At 44.7% G+C, this 17,555-nt stretch overlaps 2 protein-coding genes across 2 annotated transcripts; one reads left to right on the top strand and one right to left on the bottom strand.

Moving 5' to 3' along the window:
- The first annotated feature begins 1,499 nt into the window (after positions 1-1,499).
- On the top strand, positions 1,500-6,732 carry LOC123044728 (filament-like plant protein 3). Its single transcript, XM_044467566.1, has 6 exons — positions 1,500-1,787; positions 2,310-2,471; positions 3,791-3,968; positions 4,145-4,608; positions 4,719-6,083; positions 6,199-6,732. Exons 2-6 carry the CDS (start codon positions 2,358-2,360, stop codon positions 6,370-6,372), a joined length of 2,295 nt encoding a protein of 764 aa, XP_044323501.1. The 5' UTR covers positions 1,500-1,787; positions 2,310-2,357; the 3' UTR covers positions 6,373-6,732.
- Positions 6,733-7,155: 423 nt separating this feature from the next.
- On the bottom strand, positions 7,156-12,605 carry LOC123044729 (WD repeat-containing protein 74). The gene is made up of 12 exons (XM_044467568.1): positions 12,357-12,605; positions 12,155-12,270; positions 12,024-12,053; positions 11,797-11,936; positions 11,467-11,643; positions 11,244-11,307; positions 11,055-11,162; positions 10,299-10,452; positions 9,673-9,762; positions 9,459-9,514; positions 8,912-8,969; positions 7,156-7,785 (listed from the first exon to the last, which is right to left on the bottom strand). The coding sequence occupies exons 1-12, from the start codon at positions 12,436-12,438 to the stop codon at positions 7,364-7,366; spliced, it is 1,497 nt and encodes a 498-aa protein (XP_044323503.1). The 5' UTR covers positions 12,439-12,605; the 3' UTR covers positions 7,156-7,363.
- Positions 12,606-17,555: the final 4,950 nt, after the last annotated feature.

The following is a 17,555-nucleotide window of genomic DNA, read 5'->3' as shown; positions in this document are numbered from 1 at the left end:
AGGGAAACTTGAGGTCTGGTTTTAGTTGTACGGATTGCTCATCCGGTGTTGCCCTGAGAACGAGATATGTGCAGCTCCTATCGGGATTGTCGGTGCATCGGGCGGTCTTGCTGGTCTTGTTTTACCATTGTCGAAATGTCTTGTAAACCGGGATTCCGAGTCTGATCGGGTCTTCCTGGGAGAAGGTATATCCTTCGTTGATCGCGAGAGCTTATCATGGGCTAAGTTGGGACACCCCTGCAGGGTATAATCTTTCGAAAGCCGTGCCTGCGGTTATAGGCAGATGGGAATTTGTTAATGTCCGGTTGTAGATAACTTGACACCAGATACGAATTAAAACGCATCAACCGTGTGTGTAGCCATGATGGTCTCTTCTCGGCGGAGTCCGGGAAGTGAACACGGTTTCTGGGTTATGTTTGACGTAAGTAGGAGTTCAGGATCACTTCTTGATCATTGCTAGTTTCACGATCGTTCCGCTTGCTCTCTTCTCGCTCTTATGTGCGTATGTTAGCCACCATATATGCTTAGTCGCTGCTGCAGCCTCACCACTTTACCCCTTCCTTTTCCTTTAAGCTTTACTAGTCTTGATACCCATGGTAATGGGATTGCTGAGTCCTCGTGGCTCACAGATTACTACAACAACAGTTGCAGGTACAGATTTATGCGATGATTATGACGCGAGAGCGATGTTTGCTTGTATTGAAGTTCTTCTTCTGCTTCTTCTTCGATCAGGGATAGGTTCTAGGTCGACAGCCTGGGCTAGCAGGGTGGATGTCGTTTGAGTTTCTGTTTGTGTTTCATCCGTAGTCGGATGATGCTCCGATGTATTGTGATGTTGTATTCGTGTGGCATTGTATGCCTTTTGTATGTATCCCCATCTATTATGTAATGTTAATGTAATGATATCCACCTTGCAAAAGCGTTTCAATATGCGGGTCTATCCTTGATGGGACCTTCGAGTTTCTTTTGGGTAGGGTCGCATATTGGGCGTGACATCCTTGATCCAGCTTGTCGCACAGCGTCGGCGGCGCTATTAAGGTGAAATCTTCGCTCTGGGTTTTCCCGGGTGCCAAGCACTTAAATAATGTAATGTCATGGGAGCAACTCGTTAGCTTTGTGCCGCTTTTGCAATGTGCGTTTATAAGCTCCTCTTCTTAATCCATGAAAATGGCAAAACCTTTGCCTCGTTTCCAAAAAGAAAATACTGGTAAAATCATTTCCGGGAGGGGAGATGATTCCCTTGCTCATGTGTCTCCACGAGCTGTATGACCCTGAAATTCCTGGAGCGAGTGTGGACAAATTCCGGGCGGAGTAGGATGATATGAACGTGTCATCCATTCCGTTGTAATCGAATTAAGCTCAGCGGTTAGTGGTTATTGTGTACTAGTCGTTAGCACGACTACCAGCACGATTAATCACATTGCCATTATCACAAGAAAGCTAGAGTTCAACATTCCGACGAAACCAAGCCTCTGTTTCTCCCCCACGGAACGGCCAGGCCACACACCTTGCGTCTTTCTTGCATCGTCTATTCCCCATTTGTACGTACGTTCCGAGCTGACAGCAGTATATTTTTAAAAAAAAAAAAGGCTGTTAGCTAGGCCCAGGTAGGAGTTGAGAATCTTGGGCGCAAAGTGCAGACGACATGCCACCATAGGCTCGCGCTCCCTGCCTCCCTGTATCGCGTCCGTCCTCGCCTCGCCTCGCCCCGCCTGCTCCAAGAGGAAGGAGAAAGGAGAAAGGAGAAAGGGCTCACTTGCTGGGTCTTGCTGCCGTGCCCTCGGGAGGTGCGTCCTCCATTTCTTGCTTGTCCTCTCGATTTCTTCGCCTGAATCTCCTCCCCGCTCTTGGATTTTCCTTCTCTCCATCTCGATGACTTGCTGTTGCGGCGGAGACCAGGATTTGTGGTGTTTCTTGATGAACTCGGCTTATTTTGGTACTGCCAAGTGATGCAGTATTTGTCTTCCCAAAAAACTGAAGCGTGTCTTCCTCTTCCTCGTCGTCTTGTCTGGTCTGCTCTGGTCTGGTGTTTATCCTTCTTCTCCGTGGATGGTTTTCTTGTCCTTGCCTTGGCTACTATACTATACGTGGTTGCGTGTTTGGATCAGTGAATTGCTGGAATTCGCATGATTCTTGCCAATTTCTTCAGAATGGACGCAACAGTGAACATCTTAATCGAGCTGATGATATGCATGATTTGTCTTGTCTTACATGCATTGGATTGATTCAAGTTTCTCTTCTTCAAGTAAACTGGCGTCCCTTTTTGGTGTCTAGAGTGATCATGTACTCCTCCCTGGATTGCTGAACAGGGGCACCATTCAACCCAAGGGTGTAGAGAGCTAGCTAGTCCTCCCTGGATGGATCGCCGGAGCTGGCCGTGGCGCCGCAAGTCCATCTCGGACAAGGCTCCTGCCCCCACCAAAACCGACAGCTCCGCCTCCTGCCCATCCGAGACTTTAACTGATGAACAGGTGAGAGGAGAAACAAATGGATTCTTGTTATCCTTCTTCCTGCACTACATTGATGGTTTCCATTTCTGCGATTTTGCGGCACTTTCCCACTGTTCGCCTTGCATCATTTAACCAACTATTAACCGGTCAGAGGAGCAACAAAAGGAAATTGGCCTACAGTAAAGTAAAAAGATTTGATACTCAAGAATAATGCATGTGTAGTGTCAAGGAGTGTTTTACAAGCATGCATGTTCAGACATCTTCCTTTTCTTTCTTTTGCGGTGGAGGAAATTCAGACATGTTTATTGACTTTGAGAGTCCTACACGCCTCCCCCTTAACAGATCATGCAACATGTGCCGCCCAGAGAAAATGAGAAGGCCATGTGGCATGGCAAACATGTGAGTGAGGTTTCATCCAATCACACATCTCTAGGGTCTCTAATCCATCGCCAAGTTGCAATGTGAACTCTTAAATCGATGTCACGTACCGGATAGGGCTAGATAGTGATTTCCAATGCTGGATCAGAATTCATCAGCATATATAAGAGAGCCAGATTGCTTGTCATTCTTTGGGGAATAAAATTTTCTCTTTTTCTTTGTCTTAGTCTCCTCTCTGGTAATAAATGGTAATACTATGATACACGCCCTAGACCACCGAACAGTACCTCTACCATGTTAGTACAGAGGCACACAATTCATCTCAGCCACATGACAATAATGGACTGGATTCAATCTCATTTGATGCTTTGGTTGGCAACATTGACCAATCTTCATGGCTGTGTGATAATTTTAGTAGGCCTCCAACTGAAGCAGGGAAGGGAATGGTAAGGGGTCCTATTGTCCCTGTACCAGAGTGGCTAACAGGACAAGCCTACCCTACCTATCCATGGATGTATACCAAGGATGATGTGTTAGTTGGCACTCTCTTTTCTCTGCCAACATTATGGCTGCAACAAGGGCAAGATGCAGTTTTTCTGGTGGCCACTCCATCTCCATGTGCTGCACCATCACCTTTGGCCCAACACAAATGCCTCATAATGCTTGCTGGCGCAGAGAGAGCAATCAAGATTCCAGCTCTCTTCATGTGCACCACTGCTACTTGATTGTGCTGCTGCTGCCCTCACTTGCAGTCTTTTGACCAAGGCTGTCTTTCTCCCTCCCTCCAATACTCTAATGCAACAGTGAGGAACAACTGCCCAACTGCCCTAAGCTTGAGCTTATGCATTAAACATTCTCCATACAAGCTGAAAAATGAGCCAAGTTAGTCTAACCAATGTTTGCTTCTTTTTTCTGTCGGGACAACAATTTTGACTCTGCTCGTCTGTCTCCTCTTTGGTTAGGATACCACCCTCAAGAGTTCCCCGGAATCGCCGGAGGTCGCATCCAAGGAAGCACAGGACAACAGCAATGTGAAAGTCAAGGTGCTGAGCGAGAGGCTTCCCTCTGTGGTATCGGATATTCGTGCGAAAGATGATCTCGTGAAGCAGCATTCCAAAGTTGCCGAAGAAGCTGTTTTAGGTATGCAGTGCAGTTAAACATGACTGAACAACAAGATTAAGCACCACACACGAATTTACTAGTATCATTTTTCAATCACAAGCTTAAGTCGAGAGGAAACAGTAGCATGCACCTCCTCTATGGCCTTTGATTGAGCATTATTTACAAGCAGATTCTGCCTGCATTTCTCGTACCAGGATGGGAGAAGGCCGAAAACGAGATGGCATCGCTGAAAGCCCAGCTGAATGCTGCAACTGTCAAGAACTCGACGCTGGATGGCGCGCTCAAGGAATGCGTCCGGCAGCTCCGGCGCGCCAAGGAAGAGCAGGACCAAAAGGTCCAGGGCGCGCTGGCACTGCAGTCTCGGCAGTGGGAGTCGGACAAAACCGACCTAGAGCTGCGGATTGTCGAGCTCAAGGCCAAGCTGGAAGCCAAGTCCGAGAGCACAGTGACCAGTGACGGCGATGCTAGCTCCAGGCTGGCCTCTCTGGAGAAGGAGAATTCGGCTCTCAAGGCGCAGCTGCTCGCCAGGACGGAGGAACTGGGGCTCAGGACCATCGAAAAGGAGCTCAACAGGAGGGCGGCGGAGGCGGCGAGCAAGCAGCAGCTCGAGAGCATCAGGAAGGCGGCCAAGCTCGAAGACGAGTGCAGAAAACTGCAGGTGATGACATCCTTCGTTCTTCGTAGTTTCATTGGAGGCATTATATTATGTGAAGAGGACGATTCTTGTCCTCCTGTGTTGGAAGCTAACATTTCTGGAGTTTTGGGCAGGCCACTGCACGTAGGCCCTCCTTCAGCAGCGACCTCCGGCGCACTCCGAGCTCCCTCTGTGCCGAGTCGGTGACGGACTGCCAGTCGGACTGCTCCGACTCATGGGCATCGGCTCTCATCACCGAGCTCGACCAGTACAAGACCGAGACAAGGAGTGCAAGCCTAGCAACCACAGTCGACATCGCTGTGATGGATGACTTCCTTGAGATGGAGAAGCTTGCGTCAGCCAACGGCGCCGTCTCCAGGAGCAATTATGCCGAGGACACCGGTGGTCAGATGGAGAAGGCCAGGAAGATGGCGGCCGAGAAGGATAAAGCCTTGCACGAAGCCCAGCGCGAGCTGAGGGCTTGCCGCCATCGGGCAATGGTGGCAAAGGAGAGATCAGTTGAGATGCAGAGGCAGCTGAATCTCGTCAACGGAGAGAGGCATGCCATGGAGGCCGAAATGCAAGACGCGGAGAGGAAGAGGAACGATCTGGAGGGTAGACTTGAGATGGCCCATGGCGAGATCACGAGCCTGTTGGACAAGGGGCGCATCCTGGAGGAACGGCTGGACTCGGAAAAGGCGCTAACGCTGGAGCTGGCAACAAAATACCAGCAGATGGATGCGCTCGAGTCGGAGACGAAAGAGCTGCGTGCTCAGCTCGAGTCTGACGCCAGAAAATACAGCGACAAGATCACCCTGCTAGAGAGGAGGCTCACAGAGAAATGTCGTGCCGTCGATGCTCTGGAGGCAAAGATCAAGGGTGCAGAGATTGAGCTGGAGCTGGCAGGACAAGAAATTGTGTCATTCCAAAAAAAGGTGTGTGGCCTGGAGCAGCAAGATAAGGCATTGTCTGTTGAATCCGCAAAGCGGTGCCGTGATCTCCAAGCGCTGGAAGCAGAGAGAAATGAGCTCAGATCTCGACTCCAGGCCGCCAATTCAGACGTCTTTGCCCTGAATGAGAAGGTTAACATGCTTGAAGAGACTCTGGACAAACAAGGGCCGTTGATTGCACAACTGGAATCTCAACTCAAGTCGGCGCAAGCTGAAATCAAGAGCCTCAAGGAGAATGCCGGCCAGCTGGAAATTAAATTGGAGACGCAGAAGAACTTGTCATCAGCCTACATAACTGCACTGGACGCTTCCGAAGCCCAGAAGAACAAAATGACGAGCCGGTTCGAGCTCAAAGAGAAAGAAGCAGAGGAATTGCACAGAAAGATTTACTTGCTCGAGGAACAAATTCTCAAAGAGAGAGCAGAATCATCGGAGTTGAACGCGCACTGCCATGACTTGAAACAGGAATTGTGCAGCAGAGCTCCAGATCATCAGCCAAAACCAATGGAAGTGAAACCTATGGCAAGTACAGACCTGCACATCACAAAGGTAAATTTTACGGTATCTCTTAACTATCACAACCAAGTCTGGTGATGAAAAGTTGAAGACTTTCAAGTTATTATGTTTTTCTGATGAGTAACTGGAGTGCCATCACTTTGTACAGGAGAAAGAGCTAGCTCGTGCTGCGGGGAAACTAGCAGACTGCCAGAAAACAATAGCATCACTGAGCGCGCAACTAAAAACGTTATCCGACTTCGATGAATTCATCATCCCTGATCCTGGAGTTGAGAATCATGACATAAACTTAGCTAAAAGCTGGCGATCTGAAGCTGTTTGATTCAGCAAGTTATCCAGCACAGTTGGGCTGTTTGGCAATCACATGACTGGTAGCAAAGAAAGATGGCGGAAAATTATATGGCTTGGCTGTCTCATAATAAGATTGACAGAATCCTTCCCTGATTCCATATGGAGACAAGTTAATACTAGTTTATACAGGTGAGAGGCAAAGGCTCATATGAAAAAAACACTGTTCATATGGAGAGATGAAGGGGCTGTTTGGTTCCCAGCCACAGTTTGCCAAGCCAAAATTTGGCAGCCACAGTTTGCCAAGCATGTGTTTGGTTTTTGCCACACTTTGGCTTGCCACACTTTATTGCCCCTATGGCCCACCTGTCAAAGAGACAATTTTTTTTGCCAACTTTTGCAAAATTTGGCGTCCAATTTCTTAGCCACACTTGTGTGGCTTGCCATACTTGTGTGGCTAGCCACACTTTGGCTTGGCCACAGTCTCCAACCAAAGTGTATAGCCTTAAGGGACCTATGTGTAAAAATCAATTTTGGTCAACTTGTCTCATGAAATTATCGAAATGGTTTTTAACCTCGTCTGCAACACGACTCCGTATCTTATGTGTTCACCCAACACTTGCATATATACTTATTATCTTATATCGATTGGCAGAGATCCTACACATTTCAGCCAAAAATAGTTCAAATTTCAAATGTCCAGGAACTTGCATTAATTTCACTACACCAACAGGACTGACGATGTCCACGCTAAACTAGACCATTGCTACTTCGGTACAAACTAACCAAGATGAGAACACAGAGTCAGATGATAGTATAAATGAACCATGCCGTTCAAGTTTGATAATATTTTCAAATCACTTACCATAATATTGTAAAACAGCAGGTAATATTTCAAGGAAAAAAATACAAATGAACCATACCGTTCAAGTTTGAATGAACTTGTACTTAAAAGGCATTCTTTTACAAATTCACTAAGGCAAGCACCGTGGTCAGAAGTCAATAATTCTAGCACACCAAATGTCCTAGGCAACTTGTTGCTTCTTACTTTTCTTTTTCATGCCTTTGCTTCTTTCGCCAGATTCAGATTTTATTCTCTTTGGGGCATACATCTCAGCATCACTGCCATTAAGTTCAGCCATCTGAGTTCCTTCCTCATCCTCTGCAACCCTTCTGTTCTTTTTCTTCTTCTCCTTTCTGACTGTTTCAGCATCGCCTTCATCCGGGTCGACCAATTGTGTTTCTTCATTATCCTCTGGAACAGTTTTCTTCTTCTTTTTCTTCTTTTCCTTTCTGATGACTGCTTCAGCATCACAGTCATCAGGGTCCACCATTTGAGTTCCTTCCTCATCCTCTTCAACTAATACATTCTTCTTCTTTTCCCTTCTGACCGCAGCTTCAGCAACCATTGAAGAATCTGACTGCTTGGATTTAGTCTCCTCAGATTCTAGACACAACACTAGTGTTAGCACAGTACCTCAAGCCTCAAGGCATCCATCGAGATGCAGTTAAGATGTACGCCATTTTAAGATTACAGGTCAGAACTCAGAAGTGTTCGAGTAAAAAGAAGCAATAATCTCATAACTATATTATCAGTTTCACATCCAATGAAATTTAACAAGTCAGCATGGTACAGTCCGTACAGTCCTAAAGGAAGCACTTTGCCCTTACAACAGTCACTATTTGAGATGACATGAATGTCAACAACAATGGCCACTCTCACATCTAACTTACCACAACGACAACGGAAAACAGAGCATATAATCTATATCTATATCTATACTCCTATATAGTGTACGAATAGGGAGGGATATAGACCGTTGGATCTTTGTAATCTGACGGCTCACACTCAATTGATTTAGATAAAGGGCTGCGTGGCCATGCGTTGACTGTCGGATAGACTAATCTAACAGCTGACGGTGCATGGATTCACGGTGTTGCACATCCATTGCTGCCAGACTGCCACCAGCCAGACTGCCACCGTGACAGAGAGACTACATGAAAGTTCATGATTCTCCCACTAGCCAGTGGCCATTGCCACCTAGAAATCTCTGGCAGGCTCCCCTAAGAGTGCTGCACTGCTCCTACAGGCTACAGTACTACTACTAGCAAGCTATTCCATCAGGACCAGGCAAGTACTTCTGCTACACGTGATGAGAGATTGGGGAAAAGGTGCATGCCTCAGTAAGGCATAAATTAGTAAATAATCAGATGCTTAATACTACCTATTCATTAGCTTCTTTTTTCATCTAACAAAGTTCATACACGTGCACACATACAATTCATAGGTCTGCCTGGCTATCAGATCACAAACACAAGGAAAGTAAAAGTTTAATATCTCCCGCAAAAAAAGAGTAAAAGCTTAATATGTGTTGTAACTAAATAGCTATTACTTTCTCTTACAAATTCGTTTTACAAATATGATCCAGGTTTTTTCATTGTTTCCACCAATAATCTTTAAATAAATCCACGTGCATGGCACATGCCATATACTAGTACAGAATAGCTACTGAAAAATACATAAGAAACTCCCCGCAGAGAGAGAGAGAGAGAGAGAGAGAGAGGAGACGAACCTTCAGCTGAGAAATGTGAATCAATAACCACTGTCGTGAGGTGCTGCTTGAGATAGACCTGTTACCAACCAATGAACATGTGTTACATCATGAAGAGTTTAAAATGAAGAACCATGGTGTATAACCAGTAGCGCAATCACTAAAGGCCAATTAACTAGAGTACAAAGCTAGCCAAGATAGAAACGAAAAATCATCCATCATATACACCGTGACGTATAAATGAACTTGCACACTCAATTTTAGGATATATGTTTTTTTAGGTACTTCCATTGTACCAAAATATAAGAGATTTTTGTAGGCTAGTTTAGCGTAAAAAACATCTTCTATTTTGATATGGAGGGAGTGATAAAGAGTAACCCAAGATTAAGTCATAAGATATTTGGCTAGTCAATGATATCTTCCTGCTCACTATAATAAATTCATTTATATACACACTCATGTCAAAATGCACCAGAAAACAATTAGAGCAATGTGAATAAAAAACAGCATCAATTAACAACAAACTTCAAGCTTAATTTGAATGCTGTGAAATTAGTTTTAGACATACCGCAGAAAGTGGCTGCCTTGTATTTGTATCCCAGATTCGCAAGTAGCTGTCCAATCCTACAAAGACCAAAATAATATCCCGAGTTAGTTCAAAGAAGTACAAACAAAGACAGCTAATAAAAAGTAAAAAGTGCACAACAAAATTGAGGGAACGTAAAACTATATGTTGGATTCAAAATAAATCAATCTGAAATAAATGAAAATTTATTACTCACCGCAAGATGCTATCAAAGGCAGCTCCGGATGCCTAACTATCGATCTAATACTTCCACTGCATTTACCAACATAGCATCCAAGTAGTTTTCCTGTAAAAAAGGTACACACCAATCACAACGCTATAAAATAAGTTATACTTGCATACATTGTACCTTGGGTTGTTATTAGCCATAATCATTTGTCCATGTCATTATATTTAATAATAAACTAAGTGTTACGCAATCTCCGATCTGTTAAACGTTATACATCGAACTCAACATGTAGAAATGCTGATAAATATTTCAACTCTACCATTTCCATTAGCTGCAACAGCATGTCACTAACTATCTGTCGATTAGACAAAATAAAATAAAGAAACGGACCAATATAGGTACTCCATACCATTATTGCCTATACAAAACAGCAAACATGAAGTGGATCTGATGATTAAAAAGGAGTAGACTTGTGACACATAGGTTGAAGTTTAAGAAAACACCGGTGGTGTACCTCGAAATTCAAACCTTAAAAAATCAAAACTAGTTACCGAAACTGAATATAAGCTACTTTAACACTAGACAGAAAAGGCACATGTTCCAAAAATACTCGGTTCCATTGAAAGATACTGCACACCATCTGTTTGTCATACCTGTTCTCATGTCAAAGGAAGCGAGGTCTCCTGTTCCTGTCCCAATATAGACAGTATGTCCATCTGGATCCCCTACAACTGCCTTGATTGGTGACTCCCTAAAATCAACTGAAACAACAGGTCTTCTTTGCGAAGCAGTATCATATAAGCGAACCTGGTAAACACAAAATGAAAACATCATTAGTGGTAGTAAAGTTGAGCGGTCATCGTCAGTGCAGCATAATATATTACAGATGCAAATAGTCCTACTCCCTCTATCCATGTATATAGGGCCTAATGCGTTTTTCAAGGCTAATTTTGACCACATGTTAGAGGAATAATATATGACATGCAAGTTACACAAAGAATACCGTCACATTCGTACGTGAAAGGAGCTTCCAATGATATAATGTTCACATTATACATCTCATATACTATTAATCTTATCAATCGCCAAAGACAGTCTCAAAAAAAACCATTAGGCCCTATATATATGGATGGAGGGAGTAGCAAACATCCACAGCTAATCATTGCCTAGCATAAAAGAAAGTAGAAACACGCCAATTAAGCAAATGAAATGGTACCATTATTTATAAGCTATGAGAGGACTACACAGATTTAACAGACATCATAACAAAACCCCATCAACTAGCAGCCTTGCAGTCAGAGAGCTGAATTGGTTAAATTTGCTAAATTCTAACACAAACATTGAGCAATTTTTTCCATACAAGATTAAATTTGGAATTCTGTTAGCATAACAGTGATGAGATATGGTACCTGATGATTATTTGTGCAGGCTACGATTTTACGGTGATCATCCTTGCACAGGAAAGTTCCAGCAGTGAACCAAGGTTTGGTAAATATACCGACGTTGTTAGCTCGGGGCTGTGAGATCAAAATAAAATTAGTCAGATAAAAGTTTGCTACAATATCAGCTAATAAGTCAAAAAACAGATTGGCACTTACAGATTTAGCAGACCACATCTTACTACAAGATGTGATATCCCACAAGTTCACTTCCATACCATTCCTAAAATGAATGAAATAACTGTTAAAACACCACAAATTTCCTGAATGATTTTCACATCTCAGACAGAAAAGCTGGTAGATAAAAGGAATGGAGCACAACAGCAGTTTTTAAAGCATACAGTATTAGATAATCGCATGCTAAAGGTTATAGTCAACTCACCCTCCGAACACTGCATAATTTTCACCAGCATCCACAGATGAAAACTGCAATGTACCCTTGTTACACACGTCCCAAGTGCTTGATGGGCCAACATCCGAGTCAGACGCCGTGTTTTCTTTTGCAACAGATCTCACACTTGCTTTGCCCTTCTCCGTACAAGCAAGAAATGTACCTAACCTGCAACAGGCAACTATATGTAAATACAATTTGGCCAATATCACCAAAATGCACAAGAGCAATGAACTTTTCAATGACATGGATACTTAATACAGGTGTAGACGCGTTGTAAGATATCTATTATGGGGAAAATTATCAGCATGTGAAAATTACGTGGTTAAGTCTGGTGCATGTTTTCTGAAGAGGTGCAGGGCGACTAGGGGATCATTTTCCACAGCTCCGACAGTTTGCTCTGTCCTAGAGGACTTGACAACGGCCAGAGCATCACCATTCAGGGGATTCAGCAACTCAACCTATACAGAAACCTTTGGAATTAACAACCAACTGAAAGAGACACAAGGTAAGCATCCCAACTCTGAGAAGCAGCAGCAGTCACTCACCACACCGTTCTTCCTTGCCACAGCCAAAACCTGCAAACCGCAACAAAACAGACAATCGTGATTATAGGAATGAGCAACCGTGATTCACCAAGGGCTCATGAGAGAGAGCTGAGCTGGTAGAGGGGACTGACGGGGTCGACTGCTCGGTCGGCGAGTGAAGCGACGAGGATGGCCCTGGAGGCGTCGGGTTCGCCCCACGTCTCGACGACCTTGGCGATGCCCGCCGGTCTAGCGCGGGCCTCGATGACTGCGCGGGGATTAAAACGGAGAAGGAACAGTAAGCAGCAGGTGGCGGCGGAGGGAAGACGGCGAAGTCGGGTAAGGCGGCAGTACCTTTGATGAGGCCGAGGATGTCAGTGGTGATGGCGCGGAGCGGCGGGCAGCCGGGGCTGTCCACCGAAGTGATCCGCGGCATCCTTCCTTGGCTTCTCTCTCCGGTGGAGGAGAGGAGAGGCGGCAATTCTGGGGAGGAGAGGCAGAGTAGGGCTTGTCGTGTTTTTAGGGTTTTAGGGGAGATAGATGGATGCAGGGTAAGTCTGCTCTGGGCCGGGCGGTTCTTCCGTGGCGGCCGCGGCGCCCGTGGAAAAGCCTGAATGGCGAGCCCGGAGGGTTTTAAACAGCGAAAATCCTATTTAGCGCTTAAGGCAAGGAATAATATAATGTGTAAATGGTACAAAACGCAAATCCTGTACAGTACTGGGCCTGCCTCCTGTCACCGCCAGAGCGGGTTTTCGACAACCTTCTAGCATGTGTTCAAAAAAAAGATAACGTTCTAGCAGGTTCTTCGCCCATTTTCCTTTTTTTCTGTGTTTCTCAACTGTCTTGCCGGTTTCATTTTATTTTTTCTATTTCTCCATTTTTCTTTTTTCTTTGGTCTTAGCTTTAAATTTTGTATAAATACTTTTAAATATATAAAATAACCTCCAAAATTAGCGAATATTTATTCAAATTCGTGAACAGTTTCATATTTTTGAATATTTTTCAAATTAATGAAAAAATTTAATTCGTGACAATTTATAAACCCATGAACATTTTTATAATTTTGTGGATATTTTTTTAGTTCATGAACATTTTTAAAATTCCTGAACATCTTTTTAAATACGTGAAAATTTTCAATCTATATTTCTCTTAAATCTATCATGCAACCAATCTACCTTTTACAAATAAAAAATATGCTACAACGGCCATGCGGTAGGCAACCGAAGGAGAACCAACACGAAAGAAATGCAATGACGTGCAATAGGGAGCCCAATCGAGATTGACATGGAGTTTCTACACTCTAGCTCAAATGTACCCACATGAATAGTAAAACAAAATATAAAAAGTAAAAGAATTCGAAATGATACTAGATGTCGTCTTTGCCTAAACGCCTCGGAAACTGCGCCCCCCTTGCAAGGATTGCCCTTTCTTCTTGGTGGTCAGAAACTGCATCCAAGGATGGACGGGGGAGTTGTTCTCGTCATGTGGCATGCCCCTGGCATTGGGGAATGGTGGAGTGGCATGATTTCCTGGTTCTCACGCGAGGAGAAGTGCCGGCACAGTGGTACAGAAAATTTTGGAAGGGGAGGAATAGGTGCATATTTAAAGGAGCTCGTATGACCTACATCGAGGTTGCAAGGATGGCCCTTGAGGACATCAAGCAGAGGGAAATGGATTTCGATAACTACCACACACCAAAGGGGATTCGCTAGTTGGCTCATTTTTGTTTTTATTTATGCGGGTTTTCGGAGTCATTTTCCTCAAAACGAGTCCACCTATTGTTAATATGTATTTACCCGTAAATGAAAGGCAGTAATCCTCTTGTTTCCTCGAAAAAAATGTTACCGAATTCTTTGCTAAAGCATGGTTTAGCAAAGAGTTCACCGTCAACACATGAATTTCTTCTACTATTAAAGGGGATCTACAGTCGTTGTGATGGTTCAACCTCCTACCCACATACGCTAGCACTCTCACGACGTACGCCAGCCCTAAGCGAGGGCCACGATCGCACCAGCCTCAGAACTTACCTTGCCAAGCCGTCCCTAACTCGGCCCACGAACGAGATCCATCACCAATCTAGCCCACGAACGACATCCAGGAACCAAAACCAAAACTCACTCCAGCGCGAGAATCACGATCACACACCAGCCGAAGAAACAGTTAGGACTCAATCCACTCCATGAGCGAGGTCCATTGACCAAAAAACAAACCACGTCCATGCCAACCCAAAAAAACACGTACGAGCTCCATCGAGCCACAAACACACGTCGCCAGGGAGAGAAACGCCAGTTCTTCCTCTCACTGGCCAGCCACATCGTTCTCACGGCAGGCGCCAGCTGTACGAGCTGCAACCTTTGTTGCCACCGGTGTACGAGCTGCAACCTCTGCTGCCACCGGTGTACGAGTTGCAACCTCTGCTGCCACCGGAACGAGCAACCTCTGATCGCGTACCAGGGTCAGCGGCCTCTTCTCAAGTGTTGTAACCAAACTGCGGCGGAAACCGCGTGGTCGTCGGAACCAGCCACCGCCGCGCCCGAACGACAACCTCCGTGCGCCGGTTGTCGCCGCACCCCATCTCCCGGCGCCGCAGCTACATCCTCCTGCCACCATCTTCACAATTCCCTAGGCTTGTTTACCCTCCTCAGTGGTTTCTTATAGATAAAATGCATACCTACATTAGACAGATACTATTTTGAACCTTTAAGGACTAGACACTGAACCTTTAAGGACATAACCTTTTAGTCTATGTGCCAGCTACCTGAATCTCTACTATTTCAAGGAAGAATAGACTCATCAAGTTCTGGGAATTAATATGCTTCATTTGCACCATGTTATCTCTGATGTCTTTGCAGCAAGTACACCCCATGCAAAGAAATGACAGCAATTCCAGTAACCATCTAATCATTTTTAAAATGCAAAAGAATGCAGTTAATAAGAACATAAAGCTTCTACAGGACACATAAAGCTTTTACAGGACACGGAGATGTCACAGGACAGAGGGGATCTCTATGATAAAGGGAAAAGAGGTATGTGTATGCCAATCACATGTCTGGGCATAAGGTCTTCAATAAGCTTTCATAACTTAGCCTACATTAATCTTATCAGTTGTTGATTATGAGAGGAGACCAAGTTCACAACCCGCCAATACATCCCGACCACCATATGGTTTCTTCATACGTGAACAAACGGACACCACTAACTACAGTGTTTCGTCTTCCGATGATGATGATAATGTGCGAGCACAAGTGCCTATGATGGTTCCCATAGCCGGCAAACTCACATCCTTCCACCCAGTACAACATGTGCAAACCTCAATCGGTATCAACCTTACACATGACATTTTTCAAATTGTGCATTCACACATTTGTTAACAAAGTGATCCACATAAATCGGTTCTTCAGGAAATAATTCTCGTGAAGCCACTTACTATGATCACCGTGTATCACTTCACGGAACACACAGCAGCATTCAACATAATATTGGTTCAGATATACCGGTTGGACTCAACACCTCACATAATGGTCCTGAACACATTGCTTCAAATGCAATCATTACATCAGACAAAAACAAAAAAGGCGAGAACAATACATGGCACGACGGGATAGATTAACCCCTCAAGAGAAGGAGAAAATCAATGCACGTCGCAGAGCAGCTAGGAAGAAGAAAACAGACGAGGAGAGAAATGCCCGTCAATGAGAAGCCAAGCAACGAATGACACCACAAGAGAAGCAACAAAGTAACACCCTAAGAAGGGCGGCCTACCATTATATGGTGGTCGAGGAGAAGCAACAGTGGAACAACTGCAGAAGGGTGTCGTACCAAAATATGTCGGTCGAGGACAGACAAGAGAGGAACAGCTGCAGAATGGCATCCTACCAAAATATGCCAGTCGAGGACAAGCAAGAGAGGAACAGGTGCAGAAGGGTGTCCTACCAAAATATGTCGGTCGAGGACAAGCAAGAGAGGAACAGCTGCAGAAGGGCATCCTACTAAAATATGTCAGACGAGGAGAAGCAAGAGAGGAACAGCTGCAGAAGGGCGTCCTACTAAAATATGTCGGACGAGGAGAAGCAAGAGACAAACGTCCGCCGAAGAGCACATGTGCACAACATACCTGAAGAAATATGCCCTAGAGGCAATAATAAAGTTGTTATTTTATATTTCCTTAATCATGATAAATGTTTATTATTCATGCTAGAATTGTATTAACCGGAAACTTGATACATGTGTGGATACATAAACAATACACCGTGTCCCTAGTGGGCCTCTACTAGACTAGCTCGTTAATCAAAGATGGTTAAGTTTCCTAACCATAGACATGTGTTGTCATTTGATGAATGGGATCACACCATTAGGAGAATGATGTGATGGAAAAGACCCTTTCGTTAGCTTAGCATTATGATCGTTCAGTTTTATTGTTATTGCTTTATTTATGTCAAATACATATTCCTCCGACTATGAGATTATGCAACTCCCGGATACCGGAGAAATGCCTTGTGTGCTATCAAACGTCACAACATAACTGGGTGATTATAAAGATGCTCTACAGGTATCTCCGAAGGTGTTTGTTGGGTTGGCATAGATCGAGATTAGGATTTGTCACTCCGAGTATCGGAGAGGTATCTCTGGGCCCTCTCGGAAATGCACATCATAAGAAGCCTTGCAAGCAAAGTGACTAATGAGTTAGTTGCAGGATGATGCATTACAGAACGAGTAAAGAAACTTGCCGGTAACGAGATTGAACTAGGTATAAAGATACCGACGATCGAATCTCGGGCAAGTAACATACCAATGACAAAGGGAATAACGTATGTTGTCATAACACCGATATAGATCTTCGTAGAATATGTGGGAGCCAATATGAGCATCTAGGTTCTGCTATTGGTTATTAACCGGAGAGGTGTCTCAGTCATGTCTACATAGTTCTCGAACCTGTAGGGTCCGCATGTTTAATGTTCAATGACGATATTATATTATATGAGTTATGTGATTTGGTGACTTAATATTGTTTGGAGTCCCGGATGAGATCATATTGATATATATGATGATAGTATTCGGACACCGGAAGTGTTTCGGGTAGTATCAGGTATTTATCGAAGTACCGGGGGGGTTACTGGAACCCTCGGGGGAATAATGGGCCATAGGAGGGGAGCACACCAGCCCACAAAGGGTGGCGCCCCCCTTAAGGAAGGAGGCCAAATAGGAGAAGGAGGAGGGGGTTCGCCCCCCTTTCCTTCCTCCTTTCCCTCTTCCCTTTCCCCTCCGGTGAAATATGGAAAGGGAGGGCAAATTGGAATAGGAACCCCAAGTAGGATTCCTCCTACTTGGGGCGCCCCAAGGCTGCTCCCCTCCCCCTCCCACCTATATATACATGGGGAGGGGGCGCCTAGAACACACACCAACAATTGTTAGCTGTGTGCGGCGCCTCCCTCCACAGATTATACCCTTGGTCATATCCTTGTAGTGCTTAGGCAAAGCCCTGATCACTTCACCATCACTGTCACCACGCCATTGTGCTGACGGAACTCATCTACTTCCTCGACACTTTACTGG

The sequence above is a fragment of the Triticum aestivum genome, chromosome 2B (genome assembly GCF_018294505.1).
Source record: "Triticum aestivum cultivar Chinese Spring chromosome 2B, IWGSC CS RefSeq v2.1, whole genome shotgun sequence".
In the NCBI taxonomy this organism is placed as follows: Eukaryota; Viridiplantae; Streptophyta; class Magnoliopsida; order Poales; family Poaceae; genus Triticum; species Triticum aestivum.
Note: the sequence above shows the minus strand (reverse complement) of the source record. Positions and strands in the feature narration are given on the sequence as shown.